We start from the raw sequence: 21,923 nt of genomic DNA, 5'->3' as shown, positions 1-21,923 counted from the left end.
CTTGTGAGGCGCCCAGAGCTCACAGAGCACTCGAGTTCTCCCCAGTGCAAAGCAGGAGCATCATATCCCACTGAAGGGATGCGATCTTGCACAGAGAGGAGGGAGTGAGATATTCCAGGGAGGGAGAAAGTGTTGGGGCATCGGTGAGCTGATGGAAAATGTCAAACATATTTCCTTTCACAAGCAGAGCTCAGAGAGAGCGAACTGCCCAGTGATAGCGGTCAGATGGTTCAGCTCCAGGGGACCCTGGGAGCAGAAATTACTTGAAAGCCGGGTCTTTGAGCTAAAAAACCCCATTACACAACTGATGAATGGCCTCGCTTCAAAAAGTCATTCATGGTGATCAAATGATGGTGTCCCACATTCGGGATAATGGCCCTTCCCCGGAGATCGGGAGGGTTTCAGTCCGAGCTGAACCCTTGAGTAGGAGCCCTCCTCTCGCTGGAGCCTTTCTCCTTATTAGCCCCGGAGGGAAAGGATAAAAAATCCATGGGATAAGAAAGCTGTGATAATGGGGCGATTGTCAGGCAGGCCCCGGAGTGGAGAGAACAGAGGCATTTCAAAGAATATTGCTGACAAGTGGACTTTGTCATGCACAAAGTGCTTGAGATTCACCACAAACAAGTGAGAAAAAGGCCTCATTTGGGGGATGGGGAGGAGCAGAACAGGGGGGCAAAAGAGAAGGTCAAGGAAAAGTCTGTTCCCAGTAAAGACACAGAGCACTGTTGAGCCTTACTGGGCAGCTGTCAGCAGCCTGACCCTCAGATCCTCTTTCCCAGTAGCTGCAGCGTCCAAAAGCAGCAGAAACTGATGTTTTGTGCATCCGGAGGGATCACCCGAGGTTACCTTTGACCGCTGAAGACCCAACTAAAGCGAAGATGAGACATGCCTGTAGTAAGGGAATGCTGAAATACAGAGTGAGTGTCGCCCAAACCCCGAGGACAGCCGGGGCACACTCGTTTGCCACTCGCTAACGCGACAGGAGAAATACACCGGATAATCCCCCTGCCTTCAGCCACCTTGCAGGGGCGGCTTTAGGGGATGGGGAATGCCGAGATCCCAGGGGAGCACACACCTCATGAGCACTCATCGAGATAGAGACGCTTAATTAATTTTTCACCCCTCGGAAGCAGAGGTGGCTTTAGGGGATAGGAAATGCCGAGATCCCAGGGGCGCATATACCCAATGAACACTCATCAAAAGGCAGCAAAACGCTATTCCTAGAGAGGCTTATTTAATATTTCACCCCTGGGAAGCAGAGGCAGCTTTAGGGGATGGGGAATGCCGAGATCCCAGGGGCGCGGACACCTGATGAGCACTCATCAAGATAGAGACGCTTAATTAATTTTTCACCCCTGGGAAGCAGAGGCAGCTTTAGGGGATGGGGAATGCCGAGATTCCAGGGGCGCGGACACCTGATGAACACACATCAAGAAACAGCAAAACACTGCTCCTATCTTAATTAATTTTTAACTCCCGGAAAGCAGAGGCAGCTTTAGGGAGCGGGGAATGCCGAGATCCCAGGGGCGCACACACCTAAACTCTCATCAAGAAGCAGCAAAACGCTACTCCTAGAGGCAATTAATTAACTTTTCACCCGCGGGAAGCCGGGGCGACCCCGGGCCGGGAGCAGAGCGCTGCTCGGAGCTGTGCGGAACACCGGCACATCCCGGGGCACTGCCGGCACACCGGCACGGTCCTGGGGGCTGAACCAGCACCTCCCCCGGTACCGGAACACCGGCACATCCCGGGTCACACCGGCACACCGGCACGGTCCTGGGGGCTGAACCAGCACCTCCCCCGGTACCGGAACACCGGCACATCCCGGGGCACTGCCGGCACACCGGCACGGTCTCGGGGGCCGGACCAGCACCTCCCCCGGTGCCGCCCCGGTCCCTCCCATCCCTGCCGGTCCCTCCCATCCCTTCCGCGGCCGCCGCCGCCGCCGCGCTGGCTCCGAGGGGCGCGGGTAGGTGCGGGCGCGGCGGGGTCGGGGCTGGGGTGCTGCGGAGGGACCGGGGAGCCCGGGGAGGGTCCGGCACCGCCATCGGGACCGGTACCGGGACTCCCGGGCAGCCGTGCGGGCGGTGGCTCCGAGAGAGCGGCTACCGAGCGCCTTCCGGGGAGGGGACGGCGGGACCGGCTGTGCTGTCCCTGCCGGGCTCGTCCTCCCGCGGCTCTGTCCCCGCTGTCCCCGAGGGTTTCAGCGGTGCCAAGGGGTGGTTGGGTCTACGGCAGAGGGGTTTGGGTGCTTCCCAGGGCTGTATCGCTGCCCATTTAGAGCCCAGCTCCCTGCACCGAGTTACGGTGCCTGTGCCCCTGTGCCACCGCGATCGATGCCCTGTGTGGTCACCGAGCTTCCCTCCACAGCACCGAGAGCAGTGCATGCCCCCAAACCCTCTGGGTTCAGGCTTGTTTATTGCCACCAGGATAAGCTTTGTCCTCAGGCAGGATGGGGTTAAGAGCGGAATGTGGCGCTTTGCTCGTCCGAGGGACACTTGGCAGAGCTCTGGACACAAAGCATGTGTCCCCCATCCGAGGACAGTGGAATGAGCAGCATCTCTGTCAAACGAGCTGTTGTTGATGGGTCTGTGCTGTCCTCCTGCCAGTCATTCATGCACGGTCCAGCCTTGGTTTGTTTCCTGGTCTTTGAAAGGGAACAGCTTGGAGATGGCACGGGCACACAATGGGACCTCAGTTGAGGACAATTAAACCATAATTTCTCCCGAAGTTATGTAATAGGCAGAGGGCATAAAACGCTCTGTCTGTGCTGTAGGGGCAGAGTTCTGTAGGTGCATGTTCTGTGTGTGGCACAGGAGGGGATGAGTGACCTTAACCATACCTGGGAAGCCCCAGGGACTGGGGCAGGTGTTTCTGCAGGCAGAGTGGTTTGGGGCAGGTACGAGCTTGGAGGAGCACAGGGTTCACAGCCAGGGATTCCACAGCCTGAGGGAGGTGGCATTCAGGAGGGTGCAGACCGGCTGTGGTGGCTGGCAGCACCCCAGAGGGGAATGAGGGGACACGGAGGTGTGGCAGCAGTGGGGCTCGGGGAGGCTCCAGGCATTCCTGGCTCAGGTCGGTGCCTGCGGCAGGGTCTGGCTGCTCTCAGGCGTGGCTGCTCCATGGCCTGGCTGCTCCCATGGCCTGGCTGCTTCCATGGCCTGGCTGCTCCATGGCCTGGCTGCTCCATGGCCTGGCTGCTTCCATGGCCTGGCTGCTCCATGGCCTGGCTGCTCCATGGCCTGGCTGCTCCCATGGCCTGGCTGCTTCCATGGCCTGGCTGCTCCATGGCCTGGCTGCTCCATGGCCTGGCTGCTCCCATGGCTGCTCCTGGTCCTGGCTGCTCCATGGCCTGGCTGCTCCCATGGCTGCTCGGGGTCCTGGCTGCTTAATGGCCTGGCTGCTCCCATGGCTGTTCCTGGGCCTGCCTGCTCCTGGGCCCGCCTGCTCCATGGCATGGCTGCTTCATGGCCTGGCTGCTCCATAGCCTGGCTGCTCCATGGCCTGGCTGCTCCTGGTCCTGGCTGCTCTTGGTCCTGCTCCATGGCCTGGCTGCTCCCATGGCTGCTCCATGGCCTAGCTGCTCCCATGGCTGCTCCTGGGCCTGCCTGCTCCTGGTCCTGGCTGCTCTTGGTCCTGCTCCATGGCCTGGCTGCTCCTGGTCCTGGCTGCTCCTGTTCCTGGCTGCTCCCATGGCTGCTCCCATGGCCTGGCTGCTCCCATGGCCTGGCTGCTCCTTGTCATGGCTGCTCCCATGGCCTGGCTGCTCCTTGTCATGGCTGCTCCCATGGCCTGGCTGCTCCCATGGCTGCTCCTGGGCCTGGCTGCTCTTGGTCCTGCTCCATGGCCTGGCTGCTCCTGGACCTGGCTCCTCCTGGTTCCTGACCACATCCTGGATCCCCTTGCCCAGCCCTGGCACACAGTTGGCCCCACAAGGAGCAGGGTGGTGACAGCATCCCCAATGTGTCCATACAGGCCTGGCCTGAGGAGCAAAGTGGAGGCCATGTCCTGCACTGTCCCAAGGTTCCCGTGGCTCAGCATAAATTCCTGCCGCCTTACTGGGAGTTGTTCAGCCACCTGTCTGTCTGTCTGTCTGCCCTCCTCAGCTTGCTGCTCCCCTGAGCCACCACCATGTCTCGGGGTTCCTCTCCTACCTCTGTGGATGACAAGACCTTGCTCCTGGAGTACCGATGCCACCCAGTGCGGCCAGAGCCGCCCAGCCCGACGTGTGGCCCTGGGAAGCTCAGCCCCACCACGGCTCCCAGTGCCACCCCACTGTCCCCCCTGGGCTCCCCCACCTCGGCCGAGCCCCGCCGCATCGTCCTGAGCACGCACAGCCCCGCCGCGCTCAAGGTGGGAACGCAGCAGCTCATCCCCAAGAGCTTGGCTGTCTCCTCCAAGCCCAAGAACAGCCCCTCCCGGCCCCAGAGCTTCGGGGCCAGCCGGGAGCCCCTGAGCCCCGACCCGAAGCGGGCGGCCGTCCCCATGCTGGCCCTGGACGGCGAGGATGAGGATGATGGCGGAGGGGCCCTCAAGCGCAACCTGAGGAACATGTCCTACCGCGCGGCCATGAAGGGGCTGGGGGCTGACATGGAGCCAGCCAAGGCCCCACCATCACTGAAACCCGTGTCTGAGGATGGCAGCACCCTGCCCGACCGCAGCCCCGGCAGGAGCAAGGTGGGTTTAACCCCTGCTGTCACCAGGGGCCAGCTCCCAGAGGTAGGGGCAGCAGCCTGGGGGCTCTGAGAGCTCTGAGGGGATAATTCCTCATCATTAGTGCTTGCTCTGGGCTGTTCTGGGCTGGCTGGGGCACTCAGGGTCTGCCTAGGGCTGTTGGTGCAGTTGGTGCTGCTGTGGTTGGGCTTCACCCACCACTGAGGGAAGGCAGGTGCTCCTTGCTGGGCTTTCCCTGTGGACTTTGGGGAGAGTAATCTTCATCCAGGGAGTGTAATCTTCACTCCAGGGAGTGTAATCTTCATCCAGGGAGTGGCAGCAGCTGCTGGGGGCTGGGTGATGCTGCAGGGGGTGATGCAGGAGTGGGTAGGGATGGGGTCCTGCTTTCCTGCTGGTGACAGAGGAGCTGCAGGGCCCTCAGCTGCAGTCAGTTCTGAGCCTGGTGTGGTGCCTGGTGCCTTGGGAAGCTCCGTGTCACCAGCAGATGCTGCAGGTCCCTGGGAGGCCGGGAATAGCTGACATGGTTTTCATGGGGAGTGGAGCTGGACTCTTGGCAGGCGGCTGTGGGGTGTTTGAAGGGTGGGGCTGGCCGGGAGAGCGGCTCCAGTCGTACACAAACACGGGTGAAGCACGTCTGGGGAAAGGGAGACTCCAGAGCAGGCAAAGTCCAGGTGTGAGAGAGATTTGACAGCAGCAGTGCAAGTACAGAATGGTTCTGAGCGTGACCCTGGTTATATGGGAGGTGAAAGCTGAGTCACCTGGGTAAGGCAAACAGAGCCCACACAAAAGGCAGGCTGAAAGAACAGTTCGGTGTGGGCCAGCTGGCACAGGTAACTCCTCCTTTTCCTGAAGGAGTTTTGCCAGGCCCTCAGAAGTGTGGTAACCACAGCAGGCTCTCCTCTTGCCCTTGCAGAGAACCCTCGGGCGGAAGCGGGTGCAGAAGCGTGGTGGCTCCTTCAAGGACCGTGAGTGCTCCTGTCCCCTGTTCCTCAACCAAGCAAATCCCTGCAAGGCTTTCTCCACTTTTGCCACTTTCCCCATGGGCAGTGCTGCTCCCTGCCCGTGGCTTTTGTCTCTGTTTCCCTGAAGCAATAGCAGCATTCCTGCCCTGCTTTCCCACTGCTGGGGCTGACAACGCTCCAGTTGCTGCCCTGCTCTCAGATGGATGTCTCCCAGGGAAAATGGGAGAGCTGTGGGAGGCTGCTGGGAGCAGCTGCTGGGTAATCAGTGCAGTGCAAAGTCCAACCTCATCAGGGAGTTTCTGGCCCGGAACTCGTGGCTCGTGGCCAACGAGGGCAAGGCAGCCGTGGTGGGAAGGGAAGCCATGAGCTGGGAGAGGCTGCAGTGCTGTGCTGACCCCGTGTCTTGTCCTCTGCAGAGCCCCGGCTGTACCAGGAGATCCGTGAGAGAGGCCTGAACTCTGTCAGCCATGAGTCAGACGAGGACTTGCTGGAGGAGGCCCTGCCAGAGGAGCCGTCCCCTCTGGGTGCTGCCATCGTGGTGCAGAGCTACCGCCCGGCCCAGGTGACCTGGAGCCAGCTCCCAGAGGTAGGGGCAGCAGCCTGGGGGCTCTGAGGGGATAATTCCTCATCATTAGTGCTTGCTCTGGGGTGTTCTGGGCTGATTGGGGCACACAGGGTCTGCCCAGGGCCATTGGTGCTGCTGTGGTTGGGCTTCACCCACCGCTGTGGGAAGGCAGGTGCTCCTTACTGGGCTTTCCCTGTGGACTTTGGGGAGTGTAATCTTCACTCCAGGGAGTGTAATCTTCATCCAGGGAGTGGCAGCAGCTGCTGGGGGCTGGGTGATGCTGCAGGGGGTGATGCAGCAGTGAGTGGTGGTGGGCAGTGGTGTGTGATGGTTTCTGATGGTTTGTAATGGTTTAGTGATGGGTTCCTTTGGTGTGTGCTGGTGTGCTACAGTGTGTGATGGTTTGTGATGGTTTGTGATGGGTTGTAATGGTTTTTGATGGTCTGTGATGGTGTGTGCAGGTGTGTGATAGTGTGTAATGGTTTGTGATGGGTTGTGATGGGTTGTGATGGTGTGTCACAGTGTGTAATGGTTTCTGATGGGTTTTGATGGGGTGTGCTGGTGTGTCACAGTGTGTGATGGTTTCTCATGGTTTGGGATGGGTTCCCTTGCTGTGTGCTGGTGGGATGGGCCGTGGCATGGCTGACACAGCCCCAGACTGCACTAGAGGGCGTGCAAGGACCGTGGCTCCTGCTCATCCCCAGGTCCTGGAGTCGGGCATCCTGCAGAGAATCTCCCCCGAGGAGCGCAAGCGGCAGGAGGTGAGAGAGCCCTGGGCTGTGCCAGGGAGCACAGCAGGGCACAGAGGCTGTGGGACACACGTGGCTCTGGCAGGGTCAGCTCCAGGTGGAGCTGGGCTGGGCTCAGCTCATGGTGCTGCTGCTTCCAGCCGCTCCAGGGCTGGGCAGTGCTGAGAGGGCTCACCTGCACTGATTGGTGGGGAAACAGGCAGCTCCATTGGGTGCTGATGGGAAGGGAAAACATCCTCATGCTATGGCTTTTTAATGACTGGGTGTCCTAAAACACACTGGGATTATTGGTATTGGCCAGGCCATGCATGAAGTGATGCAGAGAACCAACGTGGAGCCAAGTCATTTCCAGTGGCTTTGTGCCAAAGAGTAGAAATAAGATTTAACAATTAATTCCTGGCTTTATCCACTGTTGCATCTTCCCTGCTTTCTCCAGGCAATGTTTGAGATCATCACTTCTGAGTACTCCTACATGCACAGCCTGAACATCCTGGTGAGCCACTTCATGAGGTCAGAGGAGCTGAAGGAGACCATGACTCAGACAGAGCACCACCACCTCTTCTCCAACATTGGGGACATCCTGACAGTCAGCAAGAGGCAAGTGGGGCCTGGGAGGGGACCCTGAGCTTTGTATTTGTAGTGCTAAACCAACCATCCCTTGGATTGTTGAAGGGACTCACTGGGAGGTGGGGAGGAAATGCCTTGGGAGCTGTGTCCGTGTGGGAAGGCAGCAGGAGGAGGATGCAGCAGCCCTGGGAATGCCTGTGGGGGTGTTGAGGGCTTGTGGCTTCCTGATGGGGCAGAAAGTAAAACTGATGGAGGGCTGAGGTGGAGGAGAAGAGATCCTGTGCAGGAATGGAGGAAGCATTTGCCTCTGGGGAAGGCGTGGGTGTCCCAGCTGCTGGAGCTGCCCTGCCAGAAGGGATCCAGGCCCCAGCTCCTCTGGGGAAAAGCAGCAGTGGGAACGTTCAGTTTGTCCAGCCCTGGTGAGTCATGTGGCGAGGTTGTTTAAATTAAAAAACCCTCATGTGGTGAGCTTGTTTAAATTCTCTCCTCAGCTTCTTTGAGGACCTGGAGAAGCGACACCAGGAGCACCTCCTGATCCCTGACATCAGTGACATCGTGGAGGAACACGCCTCGAAACACTTCAACCCCTACATCAGCTACTGCTCCAATGAAGTCTATCAGCAGAGGACACTGGATAAGCTGCTGTGAGTACAGGGCCTGGGCTGGCCAAGGAGCTGCCTCTGAGGGGCTCTGTGCTCCAGGGACTGCAGAGATCCATAGCATGTAGGGACATGGATGGGCCTTGTTCATCTCCAGGCCAAGTCTGAGTCTGTTGTTGGTACATCTGTGGCTTTGCCCACCTTTTGGTGGGCTCACCATCTCTCTCTGGGTGCTTTTCCCCCACCTGCTGTGGGATCAGTCCTGTTTCTGCCCAGCTGGGCACTCCAAGCCTGGCAGAGCACCCCAGGCAGTGCCATCACTGCTCTGCATTTCCAGTGTGTGGAGAACTGCTGGAAAATCCTGACAACTGAAAAACAGAGTTAACGGAGCTTTCTTGTCCTGTTCCAGAACCACAAACCCCTTATTTAAAGAGACCCTGAAACAAATTGAAAGGAAACCAGAGTGTGGAGGCCTGCCAATGATCTCATTTCTCATTCTGCCCATGCAGAGGGTAACACGGCTTCCTCTGCTCTTAGATGTAAGTAGTCACACAGTGGCATTGCTTGGCACCTCTGAAGAGGTGACTCTGCTATTCCCTTTGTTTGCTGAGCCCAGGACAGCCTCTGCTTGGACTTCCAGCCCTCTGGAGCTGGGCCCTGGGTGCTCCTGTATTCAGGAGAAGCATTTGGATAACTCAGGCACATGGTGGGATTCTTGGGGTGTCCTGTGCAGGGCCAGGAGTTGATCTTAATGGGTTCCTCCCAGCTCAGCATATTCTGTGATTTATATCCAGAGCAAGCTGCTTCTCTGGGGGGTGTCAGATGTGCAGCTTAAAGCTCTGTGGATAACACTTCATGTCTTGGTGCCACCCATCTGAGCAACCTGAACTTCTTCTGTGCCACATCTGGGTCCCGGGGTGGGGTGGCACAAGTGTCCTGGTCAGGCAGCCCAGGAGTGGAAAGCAGGTCTTGCATTCTTCATGGAATATTCTGCTCTAAATGGCCAAGCTGCTGGATGTGGGATTTCCAGTGACTGCTCTCAGTCTGTGGGGGTTGCAGGAGTGAGGGCCAGGGGGTGGCCAGGCACGAATCAGACATGAAACCCCCAGATTCACAGCTCCCAGCACTGTTAAACCTTCCTGTGACCATTGGGGACAGCTCAATCAACGTGTGGCATCCTGAAATCCCTGGGGAGCAGCTGACGCTCCCCTCTCTGGGGTGCAATGTCACTAAAGCTTCTCATCTTGGAATTCCAGACCGTGCAGCAAAAAACAAACGCGCGCACCGCAGCGTACGGAGCTGCCACCCGCGCTGTGAAGGCCATCAGCAAGGTGAGGCCCAGCTGCCAGCCCTCCACCTCTCCTCCTGCCAGCTCAGCCCTCTGGAGCACTGATCCAAAGCTGCCATCCTGGCCTCTCATTTCCCTCCCAGCATCAGTTCACTTGAGGCTCCTCTGCTCCAAGCAGCTGCCGGATGAACGCACCTTTTCCCTTCTCAGCTTTGTCACCTGATCTTGGTTTGTTCCTTTTTCTTGTTCTCTGTTCTTCTTTCCTCTTTGGCCCATCTTTGTCCTTCCTGAGACAACTCTCACCATGGTTTTTAGGGATTTGGGCAAAGGGCAGTGCATGAAGCAGAGAGGGAAGTGTGGAGTGCAGTAGTCACGAGCTGTGCCCTATCTGTGCTCCTGGATCTCCCTGTGTTCTCCACCGTGCCAGTGGTGACTCTTCCTTTCATCCCCCCTCAGGAGCAGCTCTTGGCAGCACATTCCTGCTGCTCCCAGTCTGCCCTGCTCTCACATCCGAGCAGGGTCCTCCCCTCTGTGTGATTGTTCATCCTCCTGCCTTGAGCTCTTCTCAGATGATTAATTCTTCTTCCTCCTGTTGCTCCTCAGTTCTGGTGCAGGTTCACTTGAGTCCTTCTCCAGGCAGAGCCCAAGTGCCATCTCTCTCTAGTAGAGCATCCCACTGCCTTTTCCCAACCTGGCATGAAACCTGTGCCAGGAATTGTCTGTCTGTCTCTCCTGCTCAGGGCAGCAGGACAGTCCCTATTGCTGAGAGTGGTGTGGGAGATGGATGGGCTCAGTGTCTGACCCTTCTCCACTTCCCTTGGGATGTTTTTCTCTTCCCAGCTGGTCAAGAGCTGCAATGAGGGAGCTCGGGCTATGGAGAGGACAGAGCAGATGTACACCTTGCAGAAACAGCTGGAATTTGGGAAGAAGAAGGTGAGGCCTTGTGGAAGTGGTGGTGGGAAGTCTTGTGGGGCCTGTTTAGACAGGTCAGACCCATGCTGGGAATCCTTCTGGGAAGCCTGGAGTGGTCTTCCACCGGGCAGCACTGACAGAACCAGAGGACACAGTCTCAAGCTACATCAGGGGAGGCATAGGTTGGATATTAGGAAAAAAATTTTCACCAAAAGAATAATAAAGTACTGGAATGCTCTTCCCAGGGAGGTGGTAGAATCAGCATCTTTGAATGTGTTTAAAAAAACACTGGACATGGCACTTGATGCTATGGTTGAGGTGTTAGGGCATAGGTTGGACTCGATGATCTTGGAGGTCTCTTCCAACCTCATTATTCTGTGATTCTGTGACTGTTGGATGCAGGCAGTTTCTAAAAAGTGCAGTAAAGCCATGACAGTGTTGGGGTCCAGGGGCTGCGTCTCTGGGTGTGCTGGAATGGGGTGCATGGCCCCTGGAAAATCCTTTTGAAAAGACCCTTAAGTGCTGTGACCGTGTTCACAGGGGTCTTAGGATGAGGGAAGAGATGGGGATCTGACTCCATGTTTCAGAAGGCCTGATTTGTTATTTTATGATATATATTATATTAAAACTATACTAAAAGAATAGAAGAAAGGATTTCATCAGAAGGCTAGCTAAGGATAGAAAAGAAGGAATGATAACAAAGGTTTGTGGCTCAGACAGAGAGTCCAAGCCAGCTGGGCTGTGATTGGCCATTAATTACAAACAACCACATGAGACCAATCACAGATCTACTTGTTGCATTCCACAGCAGCAGATAATCAATGTTTACATTTTGTTCTTGAGGCCTCTCAGCTTCTCAGGAGAAAAAAATCTTAAGGAAAAGATTTTTCATGAAAGATGTCTGTGACAAACGCATGTGGTGTGTCCATCCCAACTGACCCTGGGGCCACTGGGGCAGGTTCACTTCCTGCCTTGATTTTGCCTGCTGCTGGTGAGGGAACAGTGCCTGAGCCTTTGCTGGTGCTGTTCCAGCCTTTCCCACTGATCTCGGTGTCCCGGTGGCTGCTGAAGCGGGGGGAGCTGCACCTGCTGCTCTCGGAGGAGCCCGGAATCTTCCGCCGCGGCGCCGGCCGCCTCTGCCACCTCTTCCTCTTCAACGACGTCCTCATCATCACCAAGAAGAAGAGGTGAGGGCCCTGCCTTTCCCTGAAGAACAGCTAGGGGGATTAAACTCCAATTTCCCCAGCAAAGTATTGGAATAATTACCAATATAGCCAGACGGGACATGCCTTGGCTTGTCTGGCCCTTGCTGCCGAACCGAATAGTGGCAACTGTGGTGTTTGACCCCACAGACACTTTTGGCTGGCTGATGTGTGATGTTTCACCCCACAGACACTTTTGGCTCTATGGGTGTGTGGTGTTTCACCCCAGAGACACTTTTGGCTGGCTGGTGTGTGGTGTTTCACCCCACAGACACTTTTGGCTCTATGGGTGTGTGGTGTTTCACCCCACAGACACTTTTGGCTATATGGGTGTGTGGTGTTTGACCCCACAGACACTTTTGGCTGGCTGGTGTGTGGTGTTTCACCCCACAGACACTTTGGGCTGGCTGGTGTGTGGTGTTTCACCCCACAGACACTTTTGGCCGGCTGGGTGCTGCAGCTGGGCCCGTGGGGACAAGTCCAGGCCTGCAGGAGCTCTGGTGGTGCTGGGATGGAGCTTTCCCCCATAACAGGGTCTGCTGCTCAGGTTCCCCTCTGTGGAGAAGTTTTAAGGCGGTGGTGAAGGAAAGGAGTCGGTTCTGATGGAGGGTTTGGATCCAGAGCTTTATTCTGGCCCACAGGCCTCTGAATGCAGCACCAGCTCCAGCAGAACTCCCTGAGCCCGTGGCTGCTGCTCCTTTGAACCCCAGGAAGAGGGGAGGGAAGGGGTCGGGAGCCACCAACCAGGGACAGGAGGGGAGGGACAAAGGGACAAAGGACACCTGGATGGCCCAGTGCCCCTCAGGGGTAGAGGGCATCCTGTGAATCTGCCAATCCCTTCTGGAATGCCAGGACTGACAGACAGTGCTGGGAGGGGAAAGGAGAGGTGACTGACACACCTGGCAGGGAATTATCAGGGGAGGGTTCTGAGGTAAACCATGAAATCACAACACAACAGCAGAGCAATCTGTGAGATTTCCCTGTTTCCACCTTTGTGAGCTGTCCCTTGTCAGCCAGAAGAGTCACACCAGTGGCCTTGCCTCGGTGGGTGGGTGATCAGCAAGTCCCCAGAGCCATGTCCCACCCTGAACATCAGCACCAGGCTGCTCTGGCAATGCTGCTGAGCCTGCTGTGCCGGGCTGGGGGCTGGGAAGTGGCCCAGACCCCACAGCTGGGTCACTGATCCCATCTGTGCCGCAGTGAGGAGAGCTACACGGTCATGAACTACGCCACGCTGGACCAGGTCACCGTGGAGAAGGTGGAGAGCTCAGAGCCACCCTCCCCTCCTCCGGGCAAGGCTGGTGGGCACCTGCTGCGAGTGGTGCTGGAGAAGGACAGCGAGGGCCGGCGGGAGGAGGTGGTGCTGTCAGCAGAGACCCTGTGAGTGCCACACTGGGATTTGGCTCTGGCCCTTGGGATGAACTTGGGATGAACTGGGAATCCCACTGTGTGGGGTTTTGCTCTGGCCCTTGGGATGAACTGGGAATCCTCTGAGGCTTCTGTGTTCACAGGGGTCTGAGGATGAGGGAAGAGATGGGGATCTGACTCCATGTTTCAGAAGGCTTGATTTATTATTTTATTATATATATTATATTAAAACTATACTAAAAGAATAGAAGAAAGGATTTCATCAGAAGGCTAGCTAAGAATAGAAAAGGAAAGAATGATAACAAAGGTTTGTGTCTCAGAGAGTCCGAGCCAGCTGATTGTGATTGGCCATTAATTAGCAACAACCACATGAGACCAATCACAGACCCACCTGTTGCATTCCACAGCAGCAGATAATCAATGTTTACATTTTGTTCTTGAGGCCTCTCAGCTTCTCAGGAGGAAAAAATCCTAAGGAAAGGATTTTTCAGAGAATATCATGGCTACAGGCTTCTGCAGATCTCCCTTTACCCCCACGCTCCTCCTCCTAGAAATTGGGATGTGCACAGCCTTCTCCCAGGCTCTGTCCCTTCCTCTCTCTTATATCTCCCATATAATTCCCATATCAGCTTCCCCTGTCCAGGTGAAGCAAAGCAGCTGGGCCATGTGTGCCACTTGGGAAGTGTCCTGACACTGAATAGTCTGATCAATGTGACTCCCCTGGAAAGCATTCATCCTGCTGGGAATGTCCCAGCTGCTGCTGGCCACAGGGATGCTGTCCTGAGGCTCTCTTTGTGTTTTCCCTCTGGCAGGAGTGACCGGGCCAGGTGGATTGCAGCTCTGATGCATAGGGAGAAGGAGCAGCCTGACACCACTCCCAAAGGAGGTACCGTGTGCCCGAGGGCAGCCTGGCTCTGCTGGGATTCCCTGTCACACCAGAGCATTTGCAGGGCCAGGTTTCTGCCTGCTTCTCCTCCATTCCTGGAGTGGAGAGGAAAACTCCATGCTGTGACCGTGTTCACAGGGGTCCCAGGATGAGGGAAGAGATGAGGATCTGACTCCATGTTTCAAGAGGCTTGATTTATTATTTTATGATATATATTCTATTAAAACTATACTAAAAGAATAGAAGAAAGGATTTCATCAGAAGGCTGGCTAAGAATAGAAAAAGAAAGAATGATAACAAAGACTTGTGGCTCAGACAGTGTCCAAGCTATCTGACTGTGATTGGCCATTAATTAGAAACAACTCTATGAGACCAATCACAGATGCACCTGTTGCATTCCACAGCAGCAGATAACCATTGTTTACATTTTGTTCCTGAAGCCTCTCAGCTTCTCAGGAGAAAAAACCCTAAAGAAAGGATTTTTCATAGAAGATGTCTGTGATACCACCCACCCTTGCTCCTTAGGAGTTGTCTCTCAAGAAGTTATCAGTCACAATTGACCTTAAATACATTTCCTGGGAGGCACAGTGGCATTCCAGGAATGCCTTCAGCTGTTGTTTGGCAAGCTTGGAGGGATAAGGGGCAGGGACAGGAGGGACTGGAGCATGCTGTGCTGTGGAGCACTGGGTGGGCAGCTGGGGGGAGGGCATGGCTGGGGCTGTGCCTGCTCACTGTCCCTGCTGTCCCCTGTCCTGCAGACCTGAGCCAGGTGGAGATCACCCGTGCCTACCTGGCCAAGGAGGCGGATGAGTTGTCCCTGCAGCAGGCAGACGTTGTCCTGGTGCTGGGGGAAGAGGATGGTGAGTGCCAGGGAGCGTGGGGCTGGGTGTGGGGCAGGCTCTGAGCTCAGCAGAGCCAGGGCAGGGGGAACCTTCAGTGATCCCTGGGGACTGGGTTTTAGCAATGGCAGAAGCTTCCAGGAAGTCCTGGCTGCTGGTGAGACCCGTGGCACTGGCTGGTGCTGTGTCCCAGCAGGTGACAGTGGCTCCTGGGGGGCTGAGGGAGGTGGCACTGCCATGGGCTGCTCTTGTGTTCCTTAGGGGTGACTCCTGTGTGCAGACTGTGGCTGGCACCAGCAGTAGAAGCCTCAGAAATGAGAGGAAACACCCCCCAGAGCAGGCAGTAAAACAGAAACCTCCTCCCCTGCCATCCCTGTGATGCCTTGTGCAGGCTGACCTAGAACAGAGACTAGATGGAGCTAAAGAATCAAGTAGGGATTTATTAGCAGGTCTCAGTAGATCCATCTTGGGCAGCACAAGAGCCCAGCCAGGGCTACACCACAGCTGAACCCAAAATGGTCACAAAATGCACGACAGGTCACAGGGTCTCTCACTTTTATAAGTTTTGGTCCTTTGCATATTGGAGTTAATTGTCCAATTCCAGCTTTAGCCCATGCAGTCCCATCCTTCTTGTTTTTCTTTCTTCAGCCCACGTTGTTTGTGCTCTTGGGCCTGAGATTTGGATCATTTGTCCTTGGTGCCCAGCTGGAGCAGGAATTGTTTTGTCTCCCTGCTCTGTGCACAGAGCTCACCATCCCCTAATATGAAACCCAGACCCGCACACTAAAGCAGCACAGAATGTGAAAAATAGAAAAGCCAAAACCTGAGGCATCACCTGGATACCTCTAGCCAGCACCTCCAAGGGGGAGGGGAGTGGTGCATCCCCAGGATCCACAGCCCTTCCTGGCCCTGTCAGAGCTCTGTTCTCTCCTAGGCTGGTGCTGGGGGAGCAGGGCTGGTTCCCCCAGGTTCCATGGCCCTTCCTGGCCCTGTCAGAGCTCTGTTCTCTCCTAGGCTGGTGCTGGGGGGAGCGTTTGCGGGATGGGGAGCGGGGCTGGTTCCCCCAGGCCTGTGCCAGGCCCATCACCAGCCGTGTGGCCGCCGAGGGCAACGTGCGGCGCATGGAGCGGCTGCGCATCGAGACCGACGTGTAGGGGCAGCCCAGAGGGAGCCCCAGACCTCTGCAGACTGAGCCCACGGAGAGGAGGCAGCAGCAGAGCCTTTCTTCTTAACTGTGCTTGTGCCACGTGGCAGATCTCATCAGCCAGGATAGAGTTGTGTGGCAGCAGTGACGCAGCAGCTCCTCTGTGAGAGCTGGCACCGGGCACTCCTGGCAGTGCTGGCACTGGTGGCCTGGAACAGGCTCCAGGAGCAGCCAAGGGTTTGGCTCAGGTTGGGAAGCTGGAGCTGTTCTGGGCTCTGAGGTGCCCGTGCCACGGTGTCCAAGCTGGAGCTGTTCTGGGCTCTGAAGTGCCTGTGCCACCATCTCTGTCCCTGCAGCACCTGCTGCACACCTGGTGTGGGGAGAGCACACCCCAGTCAGGCTTTGTTTGGAGCTTAAATCCATGTGCGTGGCTTATTCCTCAGCCCAATTTTTGCTGCTGTTTCTCTTTTTTCTGTCTCCCCCCTCACAATAATTCTTGGGCCCTTCGGGCAGAGTCGTGCCCTGCACAGGTGAGGTGATGCCAGACACCTTTTGGTCACTTGATGAAATACTTGATGCCAGAGTTGTTCCCATGGAGTCAGCTCTGGGATGTGCTCCAGGCAGAGGGGGAAGCAGGGGCAGGATGAGGAGCAGTGCTGCCTTCCCCTCCTCCCAGCTGGGGAGGGGGCTCTGCCCAGGGCTCAGCCCCTCACTCCCCGTGCAGGGGACATGGCTGCTACGATTTTGGGGTGCCAAACTTCACATTCACTGTTCTGATCAAACTGTTCGACTGTAAATTAACAATAAATTCTTATATTCAATGGACCACGTGTTCTGTGTTAGTGGTGAGTGTCCCTGAGCATGACAGCTCCAAGGTTGTCCCAACCATGAGCCCTAAAATGAAGCTTCATTCTGCTGGTGGCATTGCATGTCCTGACACAATATCTACACCTCATGGAACACCCTCCAGAGCCCCTGCCAGCCTGCTGTCACCTGCAGCAGCTGTCAGGTGCATTTGAGTGAGACAGACAAGATAAATAGAAACTCAGCCAGGCTTTCTGTTTATTTCTTTTAACTGTGGAGAAAGTAACATTTTTTTCATCAGTGCTAAATTAAAGAAGATCCAAAAAGGGAGACAGTACAAGAGAAGAGGAAGCAAACAAACTGGATTAAGAAATATGAACAGGAAAAGAACATTATATAAAAATATAGGTACAGGGTTTGCCCTGAGCAGCTGCCAGGAGTCCTGGAGCTGCAGCTGGAATGGGACAGGATGGATCCATCCCCATGTTTCAGGCTGTTCCCATGCTCTCCTGGAGCAGGGCCATGGGGGCAGAGCATCTCCACTGGCCTCCTCCTCCTCCTCCTGTGCTGCTCCCAGTCACTGGAACCTTCCTGTGATGGCCCAGGAGCTCCAAGGCAAAGGGGAGCTGAGGGATGATTGTCTGGAGATGAGCAGCACCACTGGCAGCACTGATGGGCTCATTTGGCACATGGACAAAATCTTCCTGCTCCCTGCTTATCCCACATCCAACCTCACCAGCACGATTTTGGTCCTTCACTACACACTCATATCAACATGATTTCTTCACAAGAATGATAGCTAATGTAAAAAAAAAATACTGTTAAGGAAGAAATAAAATAAGAAAGGAATTAGCCCAAAATGACAAGTTCTATACAGATTAAAATAAATTCCATCAGGAAAAGAAAGAATTCTTTTATTATTTTCAGTTGGCCCCTGTGGGAATAATTTAAAGGCCAAGTGCCTGGGCAGGGCTGTGCTGCAGCCTGTGGGGATGGGATGGGATGGGATGGGATCCATGGGATGGGATGGGATGGGATGGGATGGGATGGGATGGGATGGGATGGGATGGGATCCATGGGATGGGATGGGATGGGATGGGATGGGATGGGATGGGATGGGATGGGATGGGATGGGATGGGATGGGATGGGATGGGTGGGGTGGGATGGGATGGGATGGGATGGGATGGGATGGGATGGGATGGGATGGGATGGGATGGGATGGGATGGGATGGGATGGGATGGGATGGATGGGATGGGGTGAGGGGGTGGGATGATGGGATGGATGGGATGGGATGGGGCTGTCCCTCTCCTCTGCAGAGCTGGGGCTCCTCTGGCAGTGGCTTCACCTGCCCAGGAGCTTTGTGCAAACAGACAAAGGGGGCCCTGGCCCCCGACCAGGGTGATTTGGTGACACTGGAGTGTGACATCCCCCACTGCTGCAGGTGGCCAGCTCCTGACTACGACTGGCATGACAAAATAACTCAGGATTCAGGGCTGGGAGAGGCCATTCCCACTGGGATTTGCCTTGACCAGATGAGCCAGCTCTTTGTCTCCATTCCATGCAGAATCTCTGACTTCCTCAGTCGATTTTGGCTTCCTTCTTCTTGCAGTAAGTGACATGGGCAGCACCATGGGCTGGCAAACTCCTGGCATGAAGAACAGGCTCCAGGCCCCTGACAAGCTTGTCCAGCACAGCCTGTTCTGTCAGGAGGCACCAGCTCTGGAGCCCTGTGTGTTTTCCCCTGGCGAATGGTCACTTACAGTAAAAATAATGGAAAATTCAAATTTAAAAAAAAATAATTCAAGTGAGGTGGTGCGTCCACAGGAGGCCCAGTCTCAGGAGAGCTGACCATCAGTCCTGACGACACTGTGGTGCAGCTTCCCATAAATATTGATGCATAAATACCTGATTTGGACCATGATTTCAGCCCCCTCCCCAAGCGCAGCACCTGAAAGTTGAAGGCCAGCAATGTGCCACAAGCTGTCAAAGTCCACTGTCCCCTGAGCAGAATTGATCCCTCCTGCCCTGGTCACCTGGTCTCTGGCCAAGGGCACGCCCTGGTGTGGGCAGGGCACACGTGTCCTCAGGGCCAGCCCGCGCTGGCACAGTGAACTGGTTATACTGGGAGCTTCAGCCTCACTCAGACACCCCAAAAGCAGCAGCTGGGGCTGCCAGGAGATGAGAGCTGCTCGTGTGGCTCAAAACTGAGTTCATTACAGGTCATTGGCTTCTTCAGGCGGCTGCTTGGTGAAACCAAGGGAGTGCTGCCAGAGCAGGACCTACTCCTCTGCTGGCTGGAGCCCCTCGGGGGGTGGTGGTGGCCTGGTGGGTGGCAGGGACTGCGTGGCTGGAAAAGAAGACAGGACAGGTCAGTCCTTGCTGTGGGCAGCCCTGCTAAACCTCCCTAATGCTGCCAGGCCTGGGGGCACACTCCCTCCCCATTCCCCTCCCCACTGGGAGCACTGGTCCCAGTCTGTGGGTTTGGGTCAGACCCTCCTGCCCCCCACCCAGCACCCACGGGGGTCACTCTGAGCCCACAGGTTTGGGCGAGGATGAGGAGTGTGGGGGTTTCACTGTGGTTGGTGCATGGGATCAACATCCCAGCTCATGCTCAGAGTGGGATTTGTGCCCTGGCTGTTCCAGGGGCACATTTATGGCCAGGCTGCTAAACACCTTCAATTCTGAGCCTTCATAAACCTCCCTGGTGGCTGCAGTGACAGCAAACAGGTCAGACCAACTGAGGGGCTGGGCAAGAGGCAGGTGCTGCCCTAAGTGACTGGACTGAGCTGATTTACTGTTCCCAAACCCCATCCGCTGGCACAGAACCACAGAACCCACCCCCTGAGCCCGGGCACAGCCTCCCCTCGGGTCCTGTCCCCTCCCTGGCCTCACCTTCGCGGCAGGTGGGTCCCGTGTGGCCGTGCAGGCACAGGCACTGCCCGTTCCTGGCGTTGCAGTAGGAGCTGCTGGGGGCACACTGGCATGCCAGGCTGCACTCGGGGCCGAACTGGGTGGGCTGGCACTCTGCAGAGGGCACAGAGCTGCTCAGCTGTGCTTGGAATTCAGGACATCCCTCTGGCTGTCCTGGATTGCCCAAACCCCTGCCAGAGAGAGACTCTGGCACAGAGCCCGAGACCCCTGTGATTTTGATTATGACCCATGGAAAAAAACAATTACCAACCTTACATGAGGATCTGCAAGCCACAAAAGTCTAAGTAGAGTAATAGTTAGTTTGTCACGGGGTGAAAAAATAGATTTTTGGCGTTTTTAGAATGGGGGTTTAGAGATTGTTTATCCAACATGTGATTGTTCACTGGTTTCATGTGAATTGTTTTGACTTAATGACCAATCAGTGCCAAGCTGTGTCAGGGCTCTGGAAGGAGTAATGAGTTTTCATTATTAGCTTTTTAGCCTTCTGTAAGTATCCTTTCTGTATTCTTTAGTATAATATAATATAATGTAATATAATATAATATAATATAATGTAATATAATATAATATAATATAATATTATAATATAATATAATATAATATAATATAATATAATATAATATAATATAATATAATATAATATAATATAATATAATATAATATAATATAATATAACATAACATAACATAATATAACATAACATAATATAACATAACATAACATAATATATAATAATTACAAATCAAATTTAAAAATTATAAATAAAATATATAATATCATAAAATAATAAACTAAAAATAAAATAGAAATAAAATAATTAAAATTAAAAAATAAAATAAATAAATTAAAAACTAAAAACAAAATAAAATATAATATAATAGCATAAAATAAATAAAAATTAAAATAATTAAAATAAAGATTAAAATTAAAGAATTAAAATTAAAAATTAAAAATAAAAACATAATAGCATAAAATAATAAATTAAAAAGAAAATTAAAAATTCTGAGAACATGGAGTCAGATTCATCATTCCTCCCTTCATCTGGGAACCCCACAAATACAATATGCCACCGCCCCTCTCACCCCGTGAGGTGACACACACCAGAGAAAAGCCTCTCCCAGCTTCCTGGGGGCAAACCCCCTGTCACATAGCCCTGTTCCTCCCCTGCCCAGCCGGGGCTCAGCTCACCTGCAGCACACGTGGGGCCGGTTCTGCCCGGGGGGCACAGGCAGCGCCCGGTCACCGGGTCACAGGGGACATCACTGGGGCAGTCACAGAGATGCTGGCACCCCTCGCCGTACGTCCCTTCCTTGCAGCCTGTGTGAGACACACAATACAGGCCCTGCTCTGCGTGTCTGGCCCTTGGGATGCCCTCGGGAAGGGCGAGGAGGAGGATGGAGGTACCTGTGTGACAGCGCTCGCCCCGCAGCCCCGGGGGACAGCGGCAGCGCCCGGTGACGGGGTCACAGCCCGCTCCGTGCTCGCAGTCACAGCGCTGCTGGCAGCCCTCTCCATGGAACCCCGGGGGACAGCCTGCGATGGGAGAGGCTCGTTAGAGACGGGGTGAGCAGAACTCTGCAGCAGAGCCTTGGACAGCCCGGCAGGGAGGAGCACAGAGCCCAAATTGTGCTTGAATTGTGCCCAACTTGGGCCCAAATTGTGCCCAACTTGTGCCCGACTTGGGCCCGACTTGGGCCCGAACTGTGCCTGAACGTGCCCTTGTACCTGACTTGTGCCTGAATTGTGCCCAAATTGTGCCCGACTTGGGCCCAATTTGTGTCTGACTTGTGCCCAACTTGTGCCCAGCTTGTGCCCAGCTTGTGCCAAACTTGTGCCCAACTTGTGCCAAACTTGTGCCCAAATTGTGCCCAACTTGTGCCCAAATTTTGCCCGAATTCTGCCCGGTGCTCCAAGCGCCGCGTTCAGCCCCACAGGGTTTGCTCAGTGCCCAACACCCAACACTCACTGTGCTCGCACAGGGGCCCGTAGTGGCCGTGGGGACAGCGGCAGGCGCCGGTGGCCGGGTGGCAGGTGGCGTTGTGCAGGCAGGGGCAGCGCAGCTGGCAGGCGGCACCGAAGCTTCCCGGAGGGCATTCTGTGGGCAGAGGAGCGGGCAGAGCTGCTCAGCATCCCCACAGCCACACCTCAGAGGGCTGGGCTGAGGCAGCGCTGCCACGGGTGGGATGACAAAAACTGGACACAGTGTGTGAGCTCCACAATTAGACAGGATCCGGGCCAGGGTTACCTAATTCACAGGATTTGCAAATCAGATTTGTGGGCAGAGGAGTGGGCAGAGATGCTGAGCATCCCCAGAGCCATGCTTCAGACTGTGGGGCCGTGCAGCTTCACGCTTCAGGCTGTGCTAAGGCAGGGCTGCCACGGGTGGGATGATAAAAGCTGTACCCGGGATGTGAGCTCCACCGTCAGACAG

At 55.2% G+C, this 21,923-nt stretch overlaps 2 protein-coding genes across 4 annotated transcripts in view; one reads left to right on the top strand and one right to left on the bottom strand.

The window, feature by feature from the left end:
- Positions 1-1,911: 1,911 nt before the first annotated feature.
- Positions 1,912-16,530, top strand: ARHGEF16 (Rho guanine nucleotide exchange factor 16). The gene is made up of 15 exons (XM_030963778.1): positions 1,912-1,969; positions 4,107-4,677; positions 5,588-5,639; positions 6,053-6,222; positions 6,906-6,962; positions 7,387-7,547; positions 8,009-8,161; positions 8,526-8,655; positions 9,373-9,447; positions 10,245-10,337; positions 11,349-11,503; positions 12,719-12,898; positions 13,699-13,772; positions 14,531-14,632; positions 15,626-16,530. Exons 2-15 carry the CDS (start codon positions 4,132-4,134, stop codon positions 15,763-15,765), a joined length of 2,088 nt encoding a protein of 695 aa, XP_030819638.1. The 5' UTR covers positions 1,912-1,969; positions 4,107-4,131; the 3' UTR covers positions 15,766-16,530.
- Positions 16,531-17,780: 1,250 nt separating this feature from the next.
- MEGF6 (multiple EGF like domains 6) overlaps positions 17,781-21,923 on the bottom strand; it is a 97,255-nt gene continuing 93,112 nt past the window's right edge. For all 3 annotated transcript variants that reach the window (XM_030963837.1, XM_030963838.1, XM_030963839.1), the window contains 5 exons: positions 21,459-21,587; positions 20,897-21,025; positions 20,681-20,809; positions 19,454-19,585; positions 17,781-18,908 (listed from right to left, as the gene is read on the bottom strand). In XM_030963837.1, the coding sequence (XP_030819697.1) occupies positions 18,841-18,908; positions 19,454-19,585; positions 20,681-20,809; positions 20,897-21,025; positions 21,459-21,587 (587 nt within the window). In that variant the 3' untranslated portion in view covers positions 17,781-18,840. The remainder of the gene's footprint in view (positions 18,909-19,453; positions 19,586-20,680; positions 20,810-20,896; positions 21,026-21,458; positions 21,588-21,923) is intronic.

Source organism: Camarhynchus parvulus, chromosome 21, assembly GCF_901933205.1.
Source record: "Camarhynchus parvulus chromosome 21, STF_HiC, whole genome shotgun sequence".
NCBI classification, from domain to species: Eukaryota; Metazoa; Chordata; class Aves; order Passeriformes; family Thraupidae; genus Camarhynchus; species Camarhynchus parvulus.
Note: the sequence above shows the minus strand (reverse complement) of the source record. Positions and strands in the feature narration are given on the sequence as shown.